The 16,506-nt window shown below is 26.4% G+C and overlaps 1 protein-coding gene across 1 annotated transcript; it reads right to left on the bottom strand.

The window, feature by feature from the left end:
- Nucleotides 1-887: 887 nt before the first annotated feature.
- On the bottom strand, nucleotides 888-14,130 carry LOC127747782 (photosystem I P700 chlorophyll a apoprotein A2-like). Its single transcript, XM_052262442.1, has 2 exons — nucleotides 13,551-14,130; nucleotides 888-1,025 (listed from the first exon to the last, which is right to left on the bottom strand). Exons 1-2 carry the CDS (start codon nucleotides 14,031-14,033, stop codon nucleotides 888-890), a joined length of 621 nt encoding a protein of 206 aa, XP_052118402.1. The 5' UTR covers nucleotides 14,034-14,130.
- Between the last annotated feature and the right edge of the window lie 2,376 nt (nucleotides 14,131-16,506).

Below are 16,506 nucleotides of genomic sequence, written 5' to 3'. Positions count from 1 at the left end.
ATAGTGGGGCGTTGAACTGGGGCAACCAATTTTGACAAACAAGCCAAGGCATAAATAATAATTCAGCAAGCTGACATACTACAAGATTTTCTTGAACAAGAATCTTAGTTATGGTAAATAGTCAATTCAAGTGGTCATTATTCCCTGCAAGCTGAGCATAAAATAATTTAGGGTTTATTTTAGAACGGATTTATAATGTCCAAGTATTTATTATACTCTCATGTACAATCCAACTAAAGAAACAATTTTATTTTAGTTAATATTCAGCCAATACAAAACTTAAATATAACCTTTTGTGAATCTAGCAATCAAACAGAGGTAGAGAGAGAGAAGAGAGAGAAAACTGACTGAATATTTATTTATATAGCTGATTCACAATAGTTATTAAATTCGATTTGATGCACGAGAACTTATACGTTTAGTAAGTTAAAGTGTATATCTCCAAGCTTTTAAAAATAATTTTAAAACATAGAATTGAGAAAAATCAAACTCAATACTTTTAGATTATGAAAATAGTTCATAAGAATGGCAAAATTTTTGTGGAAACTATTCTAAATAGAGATTTAAGTGTGGAAAATTTTTCTCATAAAAATAAAGATAGAAGATAAAATTCTGCTGAGACAAACGCAGAGATTTGAACAAAATTTTTTGCCTCATTTCTGTTAATCTTCAAAATACAAACACACACATATATATATATATAGATCCAAAATTTCTAATCCTTATTTACATAACCCTTCTTTAATTTATAGATTTCTAGCGTCGTCCATACTTTATCCAACCTCTCTGCAGCCACCCCCTCGTCACTCTCCCGCCTCACTGCATTGTCACTCCTCACCGTTCTATCACCCTCACCGCGTCATTCTCTATATTCGCAGCGTTCCTTTTCACAACTCTGTCGCCGTGCCCATTCTCCTCTCTGCTGCCGTGTCTCCCACCTCGTCCACTGTTCTGTATTCTGGTTCGTCGCCATGTCCCCCACCTCGTCCACTACTCTGTGCTCCGGTTCGCCGTGGCGTCCTCCACTGCGTCATTTTGAAAGAAGTCATCATCATGTTGTTTAGATTTTTTTGTATAAAATCTTGCTGTTTTTGTATATGATGGATACTTTCAATTCTATTCTTATGGAAATTAATAATTAGTCAGAATTATTAAATATATGGGAAATGGGGTCCCGCAAAAAATAGGACTCTGTGGAGAATGGAGATGGAGAACAGTATTTTTCTACGACAAAAAATGGAAACGGAGACGGAGAGCAGAGAGACATCCCCGTCCCCGCCCTATCTGTTGATATCCCTAATGGCTTACATGGTTAACGCTATATTTTTGGTACGTATAAGATACGAGTAAATGGTTAAATTAGCTTTTGAAAAATTACTTGCTTTTTAAATTGATTTTGAATTTTTTAATAAAATTTGTTTTTTTTTAATTACTTATATTAATTTTTCTGTTATTTCTATTATTAATAGCATTGAAATTTATTGATATGGTTCATTAAGTGACATCACAACATATATTTGATAGTCTTAATTAGAAGTTAATATAATAAGTTTATAAAATTATATCAAATTAATCCTAAATTGAGAGATTACAATATTTAAGATCCTCTCTTAATTAGATTTTAATTTAATCTAATTTTATAAACTAATAATTTTAGCAATTAATTAAAAATCTTATGTATGTACTGTTGTATTACTAATATAAAATATCAGTAAATTTTAACACATAAAAAAAAATCAATGTGATTAATTTAAAATTTTTAAAAAATAAATTTAATTAAAAAATTTCGAAAACCAACTTAAAAAATAAATAATATTTCGTAAACGATTTTAACTATCTACTTTATAAAATATATACATCTATATATCTAAAAATAATCCGGTACATCAGTCATAGAATGTCCGATAAGACATTAGTAGTAGACAAAATCATTTCATATATTACACCTTATTTTAAAAAAATTACTAATATATGTATCCGCACCTTATATAAGGTAATATATAAATATATATAATATTTTTTTAATTTTTTTAAAATATTAGTAGTTAAATTTATAATTTTTTTATAATTTATGAGTAAAATTTTTAAATTCTCTTATTTTTATATTAAAATCAATTTGAATAATAAATACAATTTAATATGAGATAAGATTTATCATTAGATTAATTATCTTATTTATAATTTACCTAAAATTATTTTATATTATAGTATCATATTCATTTTTAGAATTAAAATAATATGGTCAACGTTGTTATTCGTTAAAATTTACTGATTTTATCTAGTTTTGAGTTGAAGTAATTGTATTTATACCTATAAAGAGTTTTATATTTTTTTATTAGTTTAAACACTTGCCAAAACTAATAATAAAGATAAGATAAATGCACATTTTAATGCATAATATCTTGTCTACATGTAAAATAATAATTATTGATATAGATCTTTTCTACAAAAAAATCTTTTGTTATAATAAAACAAAAGTAATGTTAATTATTCAAAAATCAAAATCGATTTAGCCATTTAGTACAATTATTTGTTTAAAAAACAAATTTTTGTATGTATAAAAAAAATTAAGATATTACTCAAACATTTATCAAGTGTTTTATAACAGTATTTATTGATCATGGAGTCTTTTTTTTTTCAAATTTTAAGTTTGATTTTTACTACCATTAATTTGGGTAATTGAGTTAGATCTCAAATATAAAATCTTTCATTTTATTTGGTAATATTTTGAACTTTAAGTGTATCTCATTCTTCTATTTAAAAACATAAAAATACAATGTCACTTAAATTAAAATTTAGTACATTTTAACCATTCAGTGAATTTCAACAGAAATTAAACTCCAAAAAAATGTCATTGTCATGTCCATGGCCATAAAAAAAGAAAAAAAAGTCAAAATTCCTTCTCTACAATACACAACCGTAATAACTTTATTAAATGTATATTTTATCTTTTCAAATGTGTTAAAAAGATCAATGTAATTAAGGTTATTTATTTTAACTAATTTTTTTCAAAGTTTAATTCTCCTATTGTTATTCTTTTAAATAATAAAGAATTATCTACTTCGGTTACTAACGCATAACAAGGTAATTTTTTAGAATTTTGTTACAAAATTATAAAATTTAAAATAAGTATAACTACTTAATCTTATTATTATACATAGTTAATTCTACACATAATATATAATAATGTTAAAATCCAATTAATTTAAAATGATCAATAATTAAAAAATTTATATTATTGTGATTAATAAAATCATCCTTTATGTTTATTATCCAAATATTTTTTATATTACCAACAAATCAAAAAAATGTATATAGAGTACATGTTAAGAATTTAAATTTAAATAATTAAACACATAAAAATAAAGTTAAATATAAAATTTATCATTATTTATAAGTAGGAGTGTTCAAATAGAAACTAATCCACATAAAGCTATTATCCACCAATCCAAAGTAGAAAATGCATCAAAATCACACTAATTTAGATTAAATCGAATCCTCTTTTTTACAAATTACATAAATTGGATCAGATTTCATATCTACTTCTCAAATTTTACATTAATATATTAATTTGTTACCTATTTTGATATTATTATTATTATTTATTAAGTATTTTTTGAATATAAAATGAAAATCATTCATTTCAGTCAAATTAAATAATTAATGTAATTGATTAGTTATAATTAATATAATCAAATAAAATATTAAATAATGTGATATTTATTTCAATTAAATTAAATAAATAATTAATGTATTTAAATAAATTAAATGAGAATAGATAAAGAAAATAAATAAAATATTTAAAAAAAATTATTAATAATAATCTTATTATGTGCTAAAGATATATGTTAACAAAAGTACACAGAATTGTTAGTATTTGTTATAAACTAAAAAACTAACCACTAAATCAGCGATATCCATAAAAATATAGTTTAAATTTTAAGATATATAAAACTTGGGATAATTAACTTATTTTAATTTAAAAGTTTAAAAAATTAATAAAAATATCATTTAAAAGAAATAATAGTGGCAACAACGAAAGAATTACATCTTTTTCAATAATATATATGTATATAATTTAATTTCTAAAAAAGATCTTTTTCAAATCATACAAACAATCAAATGACAAAAATAACAAACTTAAAACTTTCAAACCATACAATCAACTAGCAATGTATTTGTTTTCTCCCCTAATATATATCTTCTATTCTTATTCTTAGTAATTTATTTCACAAATTACTTATCATAATTGTGAATTTCTTATAATATTTGTAGATTTGTCGAGTTAAAAAAATAGAAATAATTTTTATTTGGTTAAAATAAGCAGTTAATGATTGAGGAATATATTAAGAATACAAGGATAATAACAATAATGAATAATAAACTCTATTTTAGTGTAAATAAAAGTAATAAGTTCGAACATGACACATTAACTTAAGAGGTGGTTGCATCTACAAAAATCCTATAAGTCTTATGATGATTATTATTTTATTTTTTTCTTAGTGTATATCTTCTATTTATTTCTAAGAGATTATTTCATAAATTAGTAATCAAAATGGTAAACTTTTTGTAATAATTGTAGATTTATTAAATTAACAATAAAATGTTCAAAGTTGTTGTGTTAAAATAGCTAATTAAAGATTGAAAAATATGATAAGAGAAGTGCTAGAAAACTAGTAAATTTTGTGATTTATAATAATTAATTAATTATCAATAATATTTTTAATAGTATAAAATTTTATCCAATAATATAAAATTATTCACTTTTTTTATTAATTAAATACTAACCAAAATTTAATAAAAATACTGCCCTAAACTTTCTCATACAGTAAAATAGGAATAAGTACTTAGCAGGGAAAGAATGAGAATAAATGAATAATACTTCACCACAAATCACATGATGATGAAAACCTATATTTAGTATATTTAAAACAAAACTGCAGCTTGAAGTCAAAAAGTGTTTAAGGGGGCCTATCTAGCGGAGATCACTATGCATGTCAAAATTAAAGTTAATAATTTCTTCTCTCTTTTACACCCTTTCACCAAGAATTTCCTTGTTCACACTTGGGTTTGCGTTATATAGTAGTAGTAGTAATTTTCAAGAAACATAAAGTGATAATTATTGAATTATTGTTTGTGTCCCAAAGCTATGATCATCAGCTTCATATATATTCACCAAAAATTAATGTTCACATTAAATAATAGTCCTCTTCTTTTATAAATTTGAATTAAAGATAAGATATAGTAATAATGAACTTTTATAATGAAAATGGAAAAAGGTAAGAAAGTGGAGGTTAGGAAAACGGGGTTAATGAGAGGAGATTAAAACCAGGGGAGGGAATATGTGGTAGAGGCTTTGTTTCTTTTCACATTACAGTGTTGTGTTGCACCATTCTCGTGACGTTGATGAGTCAAATAGAGACTTATATATGTTTCCCATTGATTTAATTTGCATTGGATTGGGGCCGGTATGGTCACTATTTGTTCCATTTGGGGGAGGTGCTACTCTTATCTGTCTATTATACATATCCATATATATATATTTTATATATAGATGGTATCTTCTTGGAGAAATAAATATATTATTGAAATGAAACGAGGGATATGTGGTGGGGTGGTGCCAAGGGAGTTCCAAACTTGGTGGATTAGATCCCCTTTTTTATTTGATGTGATATATATAGTTTGTGTTTTGAAATCCACATAAACACACTAGTCATGACTAGTGGATGTGTTGCTTCCTCCATCTTTCGGATGACCTAATTTATTGCATTTTGCTAAACAGAATTTTAAGAGCATTTATTTTACTAGTTTTATGCCTTTTAAATTAAAGGAAAGTGTCATTCAGAAAGTGTCTCGTCATATTCTAAAATGCTAAAGTGTTTGTTATGAAATCACTCGTTACAAAAGTTTAAACTGATAAAAGAAGATAACACTAATAGTTATATTTCTAACACTCGTTTTAAGAGTGTTAGAGATATAACTATTAATGTTGTCTTCTCCCATCAACTTAAACTTTTGGAATGAGTGGTTTCATGACATGGTATCAGAGTTTTTTTACAGTATTTAGCATTATACAAAAATGCTAAAGTATGTAGTATTTTTTATTGTGAATAAGTTCAATGTAAAAAATTAATTTGGATTAGTCTAATAATTAATTAGTTTATTAGTTCATTTAAATAGGTATTGAAAATTTAAAACATGTCTTGTGCATATAGTAATTCATTATCAATGAAATTCTAATCCACAATAAATTAGTTAATAACTTATTAAGACAAAAGATACTGTAAGTAACAAAAAAATAATCTAAATATAAAAGTGCCTTTCATTAGTACTTTTTACATAAAATATGCGAAAAAAATGTGTCATTGTAACAAAACGATGACATCTCGATAAATAATTTGAAAATGGTGCCATTTTGATAAGAAAAATTAAAAATAAAAAATGGTGGTGTATGAAAAAAACGTTTTTAAAGATATAATCTTTTAAGTATTAATCGGATTATAATTTAATCTGACTTGTAGAGTGATGAAGTTCTAATGAAATATATTAGGCAGTACCTAAAAGAAAATATGAGATAGAGAATACGGGTATAACTATAAGAAGAAAAAGAAGAAAGAGAGCAACACAACCATACAAATTAAAAGAAAAAAATTTAATAGAAAAAAAGTTTGATATAAGTCTTTTAGTATCTTTCACATGGAGTCGTGTTAGAATCTTATTTGGAGTGCTATTCTATCTTCGTGTTAGTGAATTATAAAGACACCAGACATTAGTTATATTTGGTAAAGACTAAAGAGTATTTACTTTTATGTTATTTGTGATGTTATACTATTATATTTGGGTGTGTTAGTCTCAGATTTAATTATTTTTTTCGGTTTGAGCTATTGTAATTTTTTTATTTGTAGTCTTGTATATAATGAGTGCTGACTTAATCTCTTTTTTAGAGTTGAGAGTTTTGCAGATGATCGAAACAAAAAATGAATATAAGACATTTCTTATAATAATTCCAACAAGATATTTGTGGAGTCTTTAATTCCTCTTTTAGCAAGAACTTGATCTATTGGAGTGACAAGTAGAGGTGAGGGGAAAAGAAATTTGTTTAGAGAAGAGTAAAATTAGATAAAAAAAAATGAAGATTATAATTAGGAAAAATTTGTAAGTATATTAATATGCCGATATTTTAATAAATTTTATTATTAATTTTAATGATATATATTATATATATTTTTATAATTAAAATTAACGGTTAATATTACAAAAAAAGTTGAATACTATTAGATTTATTGTCAGACATTAACGTTGAATTTATCGGCGGATATACTGTCGGATATGGCAAAAAATTCATTACCCTAAAATATTACCATCAGAACTGAGGTTCCGATGGTGACGTCGACAGTGATATTTGGAGGGAAAAGGGACAAATTTTGGAGCATTCACAACCGTCAGATTTACCATCGGATTCTTTAGTGAAACGTTGTGTTTTAGTCACAATGATCAGTTTATTGCAGATTAATCTGACGGTAAATTCAACAATAAAATTGGGGCTAAATTCAAACGCGCAACGCTTCTTCTTCACTTGTCCGAATTCTCTCTCTCTTTTCTCTCTCTCTCCTCTCTGGCTCTCTCTCCTCTCTCCCATTCTCTCGTCGGATGAGGTGCTGGCGGCATTGCTGCCACTTGCCAATGCCTGTGGTGCCACCGTCGCTGGACGTTGTCGCTGCTGGAGCTGTCGATCACCGCAGGAAAGAAGGGGAACGCCGCTACTATTCTTCGTGGCCACCATGTTAGTGTCGCCGTCAATCCTGGAACTACCACGTTTCCAACATTTTGCAACCACCATCAGAGGTAATTTTGACATATTTTTTATTTTTTTAAAGATTTTTATGTGAGTTTAAATTTTTTTGTTAAATAATTTATGAAATTATTTATTAAGTTACTGTAATGAAATTTGTGATTAGGATTTGATATAATTTTTTTTTTACTGATTTTCAATTTTTTTTGTGACTTTAAGATTTTGTTAGAAATTTTACTAAATTATTGATTAAATTAAGGTAATAAAATTTGTGGTTAGGGTTTGATTTGAAATTTTTAGTGTTTCATATTTTTTTTAGTTTAGAATTTTGTTATGTATTTTATTATCAAATTATTTATTAAAATAGGGTAATGAAATTTGTGATTGTGATTTTTTTATGTTAATTTAACGTAAATAGAAATTATTAATTAAATTAAGGTAGGTTAAGTAAATAGAGAAAAAACGGGGACACATTTGGTTAGGAGTGGCAACATGCATCTTATATGTGGGTATCCAACCCGATCCATCTTGGTCAAGTAGGGTTGTCAATTCGATTCACAGCAGGTAGAGTTTTCGTGCAAGTTGGATAGGGTGTGGGTTGAGCCTGAACCCTACTTGACCAATTCGCACTTTATATATATATTTGTTATATACTTATATAAAAATATGTTTCAAGTAGTCGTTGAATCAAAGAACTCTTACTAAATGCAAAAGAGTCTTAGCCACTAAGAAAATATCATTAATTAATAATTTAATATATTTTTTTTATATAAAAGTCTGTTTTATTTTAAATTGTAATCAAATTATATAATAATATTGCATTTTTTTGGTAATCTGCGAATAGAGTCGAATACCCGCGAATTAAGAATGGGTAAGATTAGAATTGAGATATTTTTAATCTGCAAATAAGGTAGAATTGAGTTTATATAAAAATTTCAACCCGTAGGTAGAATAAGAATTAGATCCAAATTCTACCTTTTACCCATTTTACATCTCTACATATATTTATTTTTTATTTTTTATTTACGACACAAATAATAATGTGAAATGATTTTTTTTATAACAAATGAACTATGAATATAGACCAAAAAGGGCGTTGTTTTTTTAATTACTAAATTTGCTTTTACTTTTTAAGTTTTTTTAAGGGTGAATTAAGTCCACAAAATTATAATCTGGTCTTACAATTTATTCAATCCAATTTGATTGATGAATCACCTCCAAATGTTCATTTCTATGGTAAAAAAAAAATTTTAACCTCCTATGGACGTCTCATTATTAACTACTCATGTGTGAGGTAAAATTTGTGTTGTTAACATCTAATTTGATTCATGTTAGTATCTTTTAAAAATTAATTTAAATCGATGAATCATTCAAAAATAAAATTGACTCATATGTGATTTTTAAACATCAACTCTTTTAAATTATCAAATACATCCTTACTATGAAAGTATTATCTTTTCACTAATTAATAAAGACTATTTAGTTTGAAATATTATAGGTAGCTAGGATTAAAAGTGGATTAAGTCAATTTATAAATCAATTCGATCTCGATTCGTTAATAATTTAATAAGTTAAATTTGTAAGTTGATAAGTTAAAACTTGAACCTGAAATTAAATTTATAAATTAAATGAGTTAAATTTATTTAAATTTGGATAAACTTAATTTATTAACTCATGAACTGCTCGATAATTTTGGTGAGTGAAATTTAAGTTCTACTTCGACTCAATTTGACTCTTCTAGCTCTATGTGTGAAGGACATTTAATTTAAAATTTCTTAATTTTATTTTAGTATGTTACCGTAATAATTTTAACAAGTGTCCTAAAATTATTTGAGGGAAAATTATAAACTGAACTGAAGTTTAGGAAGGTTCCTGATGGTTGGAAATTGGAGGATACCTTTCTCTCTTTTGATATGGAAAAGAAAAAATATTCAAGGAGTTAGGTTTTTGCGTGTATTGTTAATTAATTAAGTCTCAACACTAAATGGGTATATGACAATTACCTTCTATGAATGGAAAAGAATTGAGTAATTTCCCTCTCTCCGTTATGAAGAAAGATGCATAATTTTTTTAGAGTTGATATCATTTAATTGAACCCCATCTAGGGCACTTAATGATAGATACTTATAATATAGGTTTAATTATTTCATGGTGTTTATAATTTTATTAAATTTATTATTTTTTAATTAAATTTAATTAATCTATAATATGGTTATAATCTTTATGAAGTATGGCTTGTGTGTGAGTGTGACACACACATTACAATCTTAGATAAGGACCACTAGAGAGGTATTGATACTACCAACATCATGTGATGCACCATAGTAACTACTCTTGTTCTTCTCTGATCTACGGTCTCAATTCTCCGTCTACTTTCCTTTAAGATTATCAACGAACAAATTCTTTACTTAATGGCCTTAGGCACTCCCCAAGATTTGGAAAGAAAAAATGTGAAAATTTGATGAATTTTTAAACTAATGAATTAAGTTTAACTTAGGGTTTAATTTAAGTATTTCTTCTGACAAATTATTCAATAATTTTGTTGTAAACTAGACTACTTGTTCATTGTTCAATTTATGACATATTCACCATATATATAAAGAGAATTAAATGAAGGTTGGTATTTATTAATTTTTCACTTGTAACTTATAACTTATTCTTTTAATATATTATAAAAGTGAGAAATGCCACACATATAAGTTATTTTGGTTTATAAGTCATATAAATTGAGTCAAACCCAATAAAAAAAACGGTCACTCATATGAACGTGTCAATACACACGCTACTCAATGATTTTTATAGCGTGCTTTGCGTTCCTCTTCCTCCTCATCTTCTTTTTTCTTCTTTTTTTTCTTTGCGTTTCTCTTCTTTTTTCTTCACGTATCTCATATTCATCGTCGTTTTTTACTACTGTTGTTGTTGCTATATTTTTTCCTTCCTTCGTTTTTTATTGATTTTGCAACATTATGTATTTTTTCTTTTTTTGTTTGATTTTTCCTCCCAAAAAGAATTATGAGAATATGAAATAAGAAGATGAAGAAGAAGAAGCGGCAAAAGATGAGAAGGGGGAAGAGGAAGAGTTTTGAATTATGCAAAACTTATCAGAATAAAAATACATCCAAATATCTTCGTGTTACACCCAAATATCATCGTATTACACCCAAATTTACTACAAATACAGAAAAAAGTTTCCTCTAATGCTGCATTTTTTTCTTCTTTTTATTCCTTATATTTTTTCTTTTAGTTAAATAAATGTACATTCATCATCTTTCAAGTAATTTTACAGCATTATGTATTTTTTTCTTTTTTTTGTTTTTATTCTTATTAAGAGAGTAAAATAAGAAAAAACTTGAGAAGGTAAAAAAAAAGATGAATAAGAAAAAAACACCATAAGATGAGAAGGAGGAAAAGGAAGAGTTTTGAATTATGCAGAACTTATCAGAATAAAAATATACCTAAATATCTTTGTGTTATACCCAAATTTACTACAAATATAAAAAAATATTTTCTCTAATGCTACATCTTTTTCTTCTGAATTGAACCACACCTCAGCCACTTGATTGGATTTAAAACAATAATCAATTTCGTTCTGATTCAATTGACAATCTGAACTTAAATTATTCATTATCTTTAACAACGAGATAACTGGTGATGGAGGAAAAAGAAAAAAAAAACGAGGAGAAGAAATTCCAATGAAAAATAAGGAGGAAGAGGAGGAGGAGGAAGAGGTGGTGTTGATGACGACGATAATGAAGAAGAAGAATAACGAAAAAGAAGAACGTGCAATAACGGTACAAAATGTGTGAATATAAATAACTTATAAAGATTTATATAAAAAAAATATTTATATGTGAAAAATATCCTATAAAAATATATTTTATTATTTTAAGATATAACTGAATTTAAAATCTCCTAACAAAAAAGTAAAGTAAAATAAAAGGGCCAGAGGAAATGAATACTACTATTGATGAGTAATTAGTATTTTTATGGATGGCAATTAATATTGTTGAGTAAGATTCGTGGAAAATAATAAATCCTCTTAATTTTTATCCCACTTGATCTTACAAATTATAATTTCATACTACATATTTTTCCCTTATATATATAATTTTTTAATCCCATATAAATTTTATATGATATAAGATCATATTTTACAAAATTAATTGATAAGATTCTATATATATCTTCACCTTATATTCCGCAACAGGAGAATATGTCAGACACGTTTGGAAGCAGATCAGATAGGGTAGGAATACACACAAGTTATTATTAATCTTCTCATATTTTTATATTATAGCACTATGCCACTATGAGCTAATAATAATGCTTAATTATTTGAGTAATATTATATGATTAATAAAATCTATTATTTTTAATTAATATTTAATTAATTTTAAATATTAAATATTAAATTAATAAAATATTGACTTAAAGTGTTAACTAATATTAATAAAAAGTGTTGTTCTTTAGTATTTCTCTTTTATTAATTCCATTCCACTAAAAAAAATGAAAAAAAAGATAAAAGATAAACATGCTAGGCTGCCACCGTGTATGATAATAAATAATCACGTATATCAATTTGTATTCCTTTGACGAACCATTATATTATTCGTTCCTGATGAATTGTTCCTTCAGGCTTCAACAATGATGCATCAATTTGGCTGCTAATTATTTAGCTTTAAAAGGAGGGGAAAAAATCAACTTGGTTGTTAGATTGCATAATGGTAAGTAATAAATTAAAAGATTAGAAAATTGAAATAAAAAAAATGAAGAGATAGATTAGACACTTTTTCATCTATATTGGCAGCCAGAACCACAGAAATACGGGCACGGAACTAGATAAAATATTAGAGGAGGACCAAAAATATTTATAGAATAAACCAAGACTAAAATAAAATTTTAAGAGAAATGCTAAACTGAAATTTACATATAATTTCACTATAAAAAAAAGAGTTATTTTAACATGATTTTTTTAACAGGCATAGTTAAGTATAAAAATTAATATATATTTTTGACAAATATCACAAATATCAAATTTTTTTTATGTTTTTTTAATGAATAATTTGATTGTAGAAAATTACTCCTCAATTTTGACACTTATTTATTTTCAACTTACTCCATTATTATTTTTCTTCTTGAGTTCCGCCAATTTTGGCATCACACTACTCTCAATTTAGGATCATATTACTCATTCTTCATCTTCAAAATCTCAGTTTATTATTCAGTTTCAAGATCTCTTCTCATTTTTTGTTAAAAATTTTTGTTGAGAATTTTTTATAGTCAATAAGTGTCAAAATAAATAGTATTTTTTACGATTAATAAGTATCACAAAAAATATATTCTCAAATTTTTCTAACAAATTATTTTTGATGGTCAATATTTATCAAAACAAGATTTAAACTTTTTTTACAATTAATTATATGTCAAAAATACTATTTTTGACAAAATTTTTATTAACATATTTTTACAATTAAAATAGTGTCAAAATTTATTTTTTTGACGAATTTTAATTTTTTTGACACATAATAATCCTAAAAAATAGTTTATATTATTATAGTGTTTACATGTAAAAAATTAAAATTAGGAGGAGTTATCGCCCCCCTTTCCTACCACCTGGCTCTGCCCTGCATAAATGCTTATATTACAATGTTACTTAGTCTCATTGCGTACTTACTATAAAATAAAAAAATATTACGTATACCAAAATTAATCATTAAAATTTATTATTATATATTTGTGTATAAATATATATATCAACCAATCTCGCTTGCACAATGGAAAGAGCCACTGGTTTATCTCTCCAGCGAATCAAATTAGTCAAAGGTGTGCATTCATGAGCCCATGCTAAAGTTTCAATCAATTCCTGCCAATATCCGCGCCAGGAGATTAAGAACATAAATCCAGTAGCCCAAACAAGATGTCCAAATAAGAACATCCATGCCCAGACGGATAAACTATTCATACCAAAGGGGTTATATCCATTGATAAGTTGTGAAGAGTTTAACCATAGATAATCTCTTAACCATCCCATCAAATAGGTAGAAGATTCATTAAACTGTGAGATATTACCCTGCCATAGTGTAATGTGTTTCCAATGCCAGTAAAAAGTAACCCAGCCAATCGTATTTAACATCCAGAAAACTGCCAAATAAAATGCGTCCCAAGCCGAAATATCACAAGTACCACCTCGTCCCGGACCATCGCAAGGAAAACTATAACCAAAATCTTTTTTATCTGGCATTAACTTGGAACCACGTGCATCCAAAGCACCTTTTACTAAGATCAATGTAGTTGTATGTAAACCTAGAGCAATAGCATGATGAACTAAGAAATCTCCGGTCCTATTGTTAAGAATAAAGAATTACTACTCTCATTTATAGCATTTAACCAACCGGGCAACCATATGATTACCATAAAATACAACGCATGCTATCATAATATATATGTGAGTTGTATGGTCACATCACCCATTTGGAAAAATACTACTAATTCTAATTCAAATTAGTTATAATAGACACAAAAATTAAGTTCAATCCAGAGTTACAGACATTTTACACTCGACGCGTTGAATAATTTAACTGAATTATTAATTGCTTTGAATAATCTCTGCCGCTAAAGTTAAACTACACTTTATATGTGATTTGTACATTTTGTGCAAATTAAATATCAGTAATTAACGATAGTGATGAGTAACTTGGGAGGTCAACGTCAGAGACAGTTGCTTGCAATTTGCAAATAATACCCAGCTAGAATGCAGTCACCTCCTCAATTTGCAAAACTCAAGTGGCATCCATACATAATTTTAGTTTTTCTTTTAAATTAAAAAGGAAAAAGAGTAAAACAATTTGACATAAAGATGAGGTTTGAATCTAGAATTTAAACCATTCATCACTGAATTATCATAGTGAATTTACTATGCTTTTTTGAATAAATAGATTTAAAGTAGAGAATTATTCTCCAAATAAGTTTAATAATCAAAATAAAATAGCTTAATTTTTTTTTTTTGGCACACCCCAACACATATATATGGACTATAAACACTTAAAATTCTATCTGGGCCTGGATCTTGGGCTCTCTCCTCTTTACCTATATTTCAAGGTACCTATCTACAGCCCAAAATATAGAAGGTTGGGCCTGCAACTTTTGTAGTAGAGACATCTGGGCTACCCTTTCTCTAACCTCAAAAAAGTGATGGCCAATTAGGGAAACCAAAAAAAAAAAATAATGAAAAAAAAAAAAAAAATAATGAAGCAGAGGCATGTGAAAAGCAACAAAGTCTATATGCCTCATAATCTCTATTGCTTAAAATTTGTCGTAAATTGTAATTTGCATTTATGCCGTTGTAACTTAGTCACAAGCATATTGTTATATATATAATTATACACCACTTAAATTGAATTATTCTTTGTTCCCCATTTCTTTTAACTCTTTGGGACAAAGTGTTATGACAATAATTTTAGGATCAGCCTTTTGATCCCAAAATTATGGTGTGTGCCATACATAATGTGTTGGTTGGTTATTAGTTATTACTACAAAATTTCCACCTTTTAGGGGCTTGACAGAGGGGACATAACTGCCAAAAACACTTTTGTTATGGTTCTGTGCTTCTTTGTCAAGGCTGCAAGCGTGTGTTACATTATGTGTATTATTTATCTCCTAAGTCAGAAATTTGATATCAAAATTTGGAACAAAATATATGAGTAGTGCTTTGTTTTATGGAATCAAACTCATAAAGATTGCTTATTACATTAAAAATTTCAGCGAGCGTGTGAGAAATCTAAATTGGCTTTTGTTTTTCGGTTTTACAACTGGATGTTCTTCTTCTTTTTTGTCTCTTCTTTTTGGATCATATTCTTTTGTTCAGAACAGCAGAGGCTTCTGATTGTAATTTTACATTATTCATAACACTGGGCTTGAAAACTTGGTGACATCCCATGGGCCTTGACCCGAAATAATAACAAAGGTGAAAATAAACTTTGGGAATTGTACATTTTAGTTTCTTGTTTAATTAATTATTTTTCTAAGACTAACTTAGGTTAGTTGAGTAGTCAACTCATCTGTCTATTTAAATAAGGAGGATGTTTTTATAAAGATGCGTAAAACGTCTTTTTATAAAGGCACTTATGTGTCGTATTATTATTTGACGTATTAATGAACCAGTTATTTTTGAATTTCTTAACAAACTAAAATAAAACTGATTTTTTTATAATAATAACAATAAATTTAATTGTTATTCGGTCCAGTCGAACCGACTAATTTATATAACCTACTGGATTATGATTTTTTTTTGTTTTTTCTAAAACAAGAATCGGAATATATTTGTCTTTTTATAAAAAAATTTAGACATAATTCGATTTAGATTGTATAAATCGATCAGATTAAATCGGGTCTAATAATTATGGTGCAGACAATTGGATTTATTATTATTGCTATAATAAATCAATTTTGTTCTGGTTTATTAAAAAATAAATTATTAACCAATTTAATAAATATGTCAAATAATATCATGACACATATAAATATTTTTAAAAAAATAATTTTAATATCTTTATCAAAATAATCTTCTTTAAATAATTACTATAATTTCGAATTTTAAAATTTGAATTCACAACAGATTAGTTCTTCGTCCTCGTCTGTTAGACATCAGATATTATGAAAGGAAAAATATTTTCCTATGTGATACACATTACATGTTAGAAATTGAATAAGTCTAA

Source organism: Arachis duranensis, chromosome 5, assembly GCF_000817695.3.
Source record: "Arachis duranensis cultivar V14167 chromosome 5, aradu.V14167.gnm2.J7QH, whole genome shotgun sequence".
Lineage (NCBI taxonomy): Eukaryota > Viridiplantae > Streptophyta > Magnoliopsida > Fabales > Fabaceae > Arachis > Arachis duranensis.
This window is presented reverse-complemented; position numbering and strand designations above follow the sequence as displayed.

Coding starts and splice junctions, on each gene's coding strand:
- LOC127747782 (XM_052262442.1), bottom strand. CDS start 14,033: ATGCCAGATAAAAAAGATTTTGGTTATAGTTTTCCTTGCGATGGTCCG. Junction 1,026..13,550: donor CCATTGTGCAAGCGAGATTG/GTTGATATATAT, acceptor AAAATGACGCAG/TGGAGGACGCCACGGCGAAC.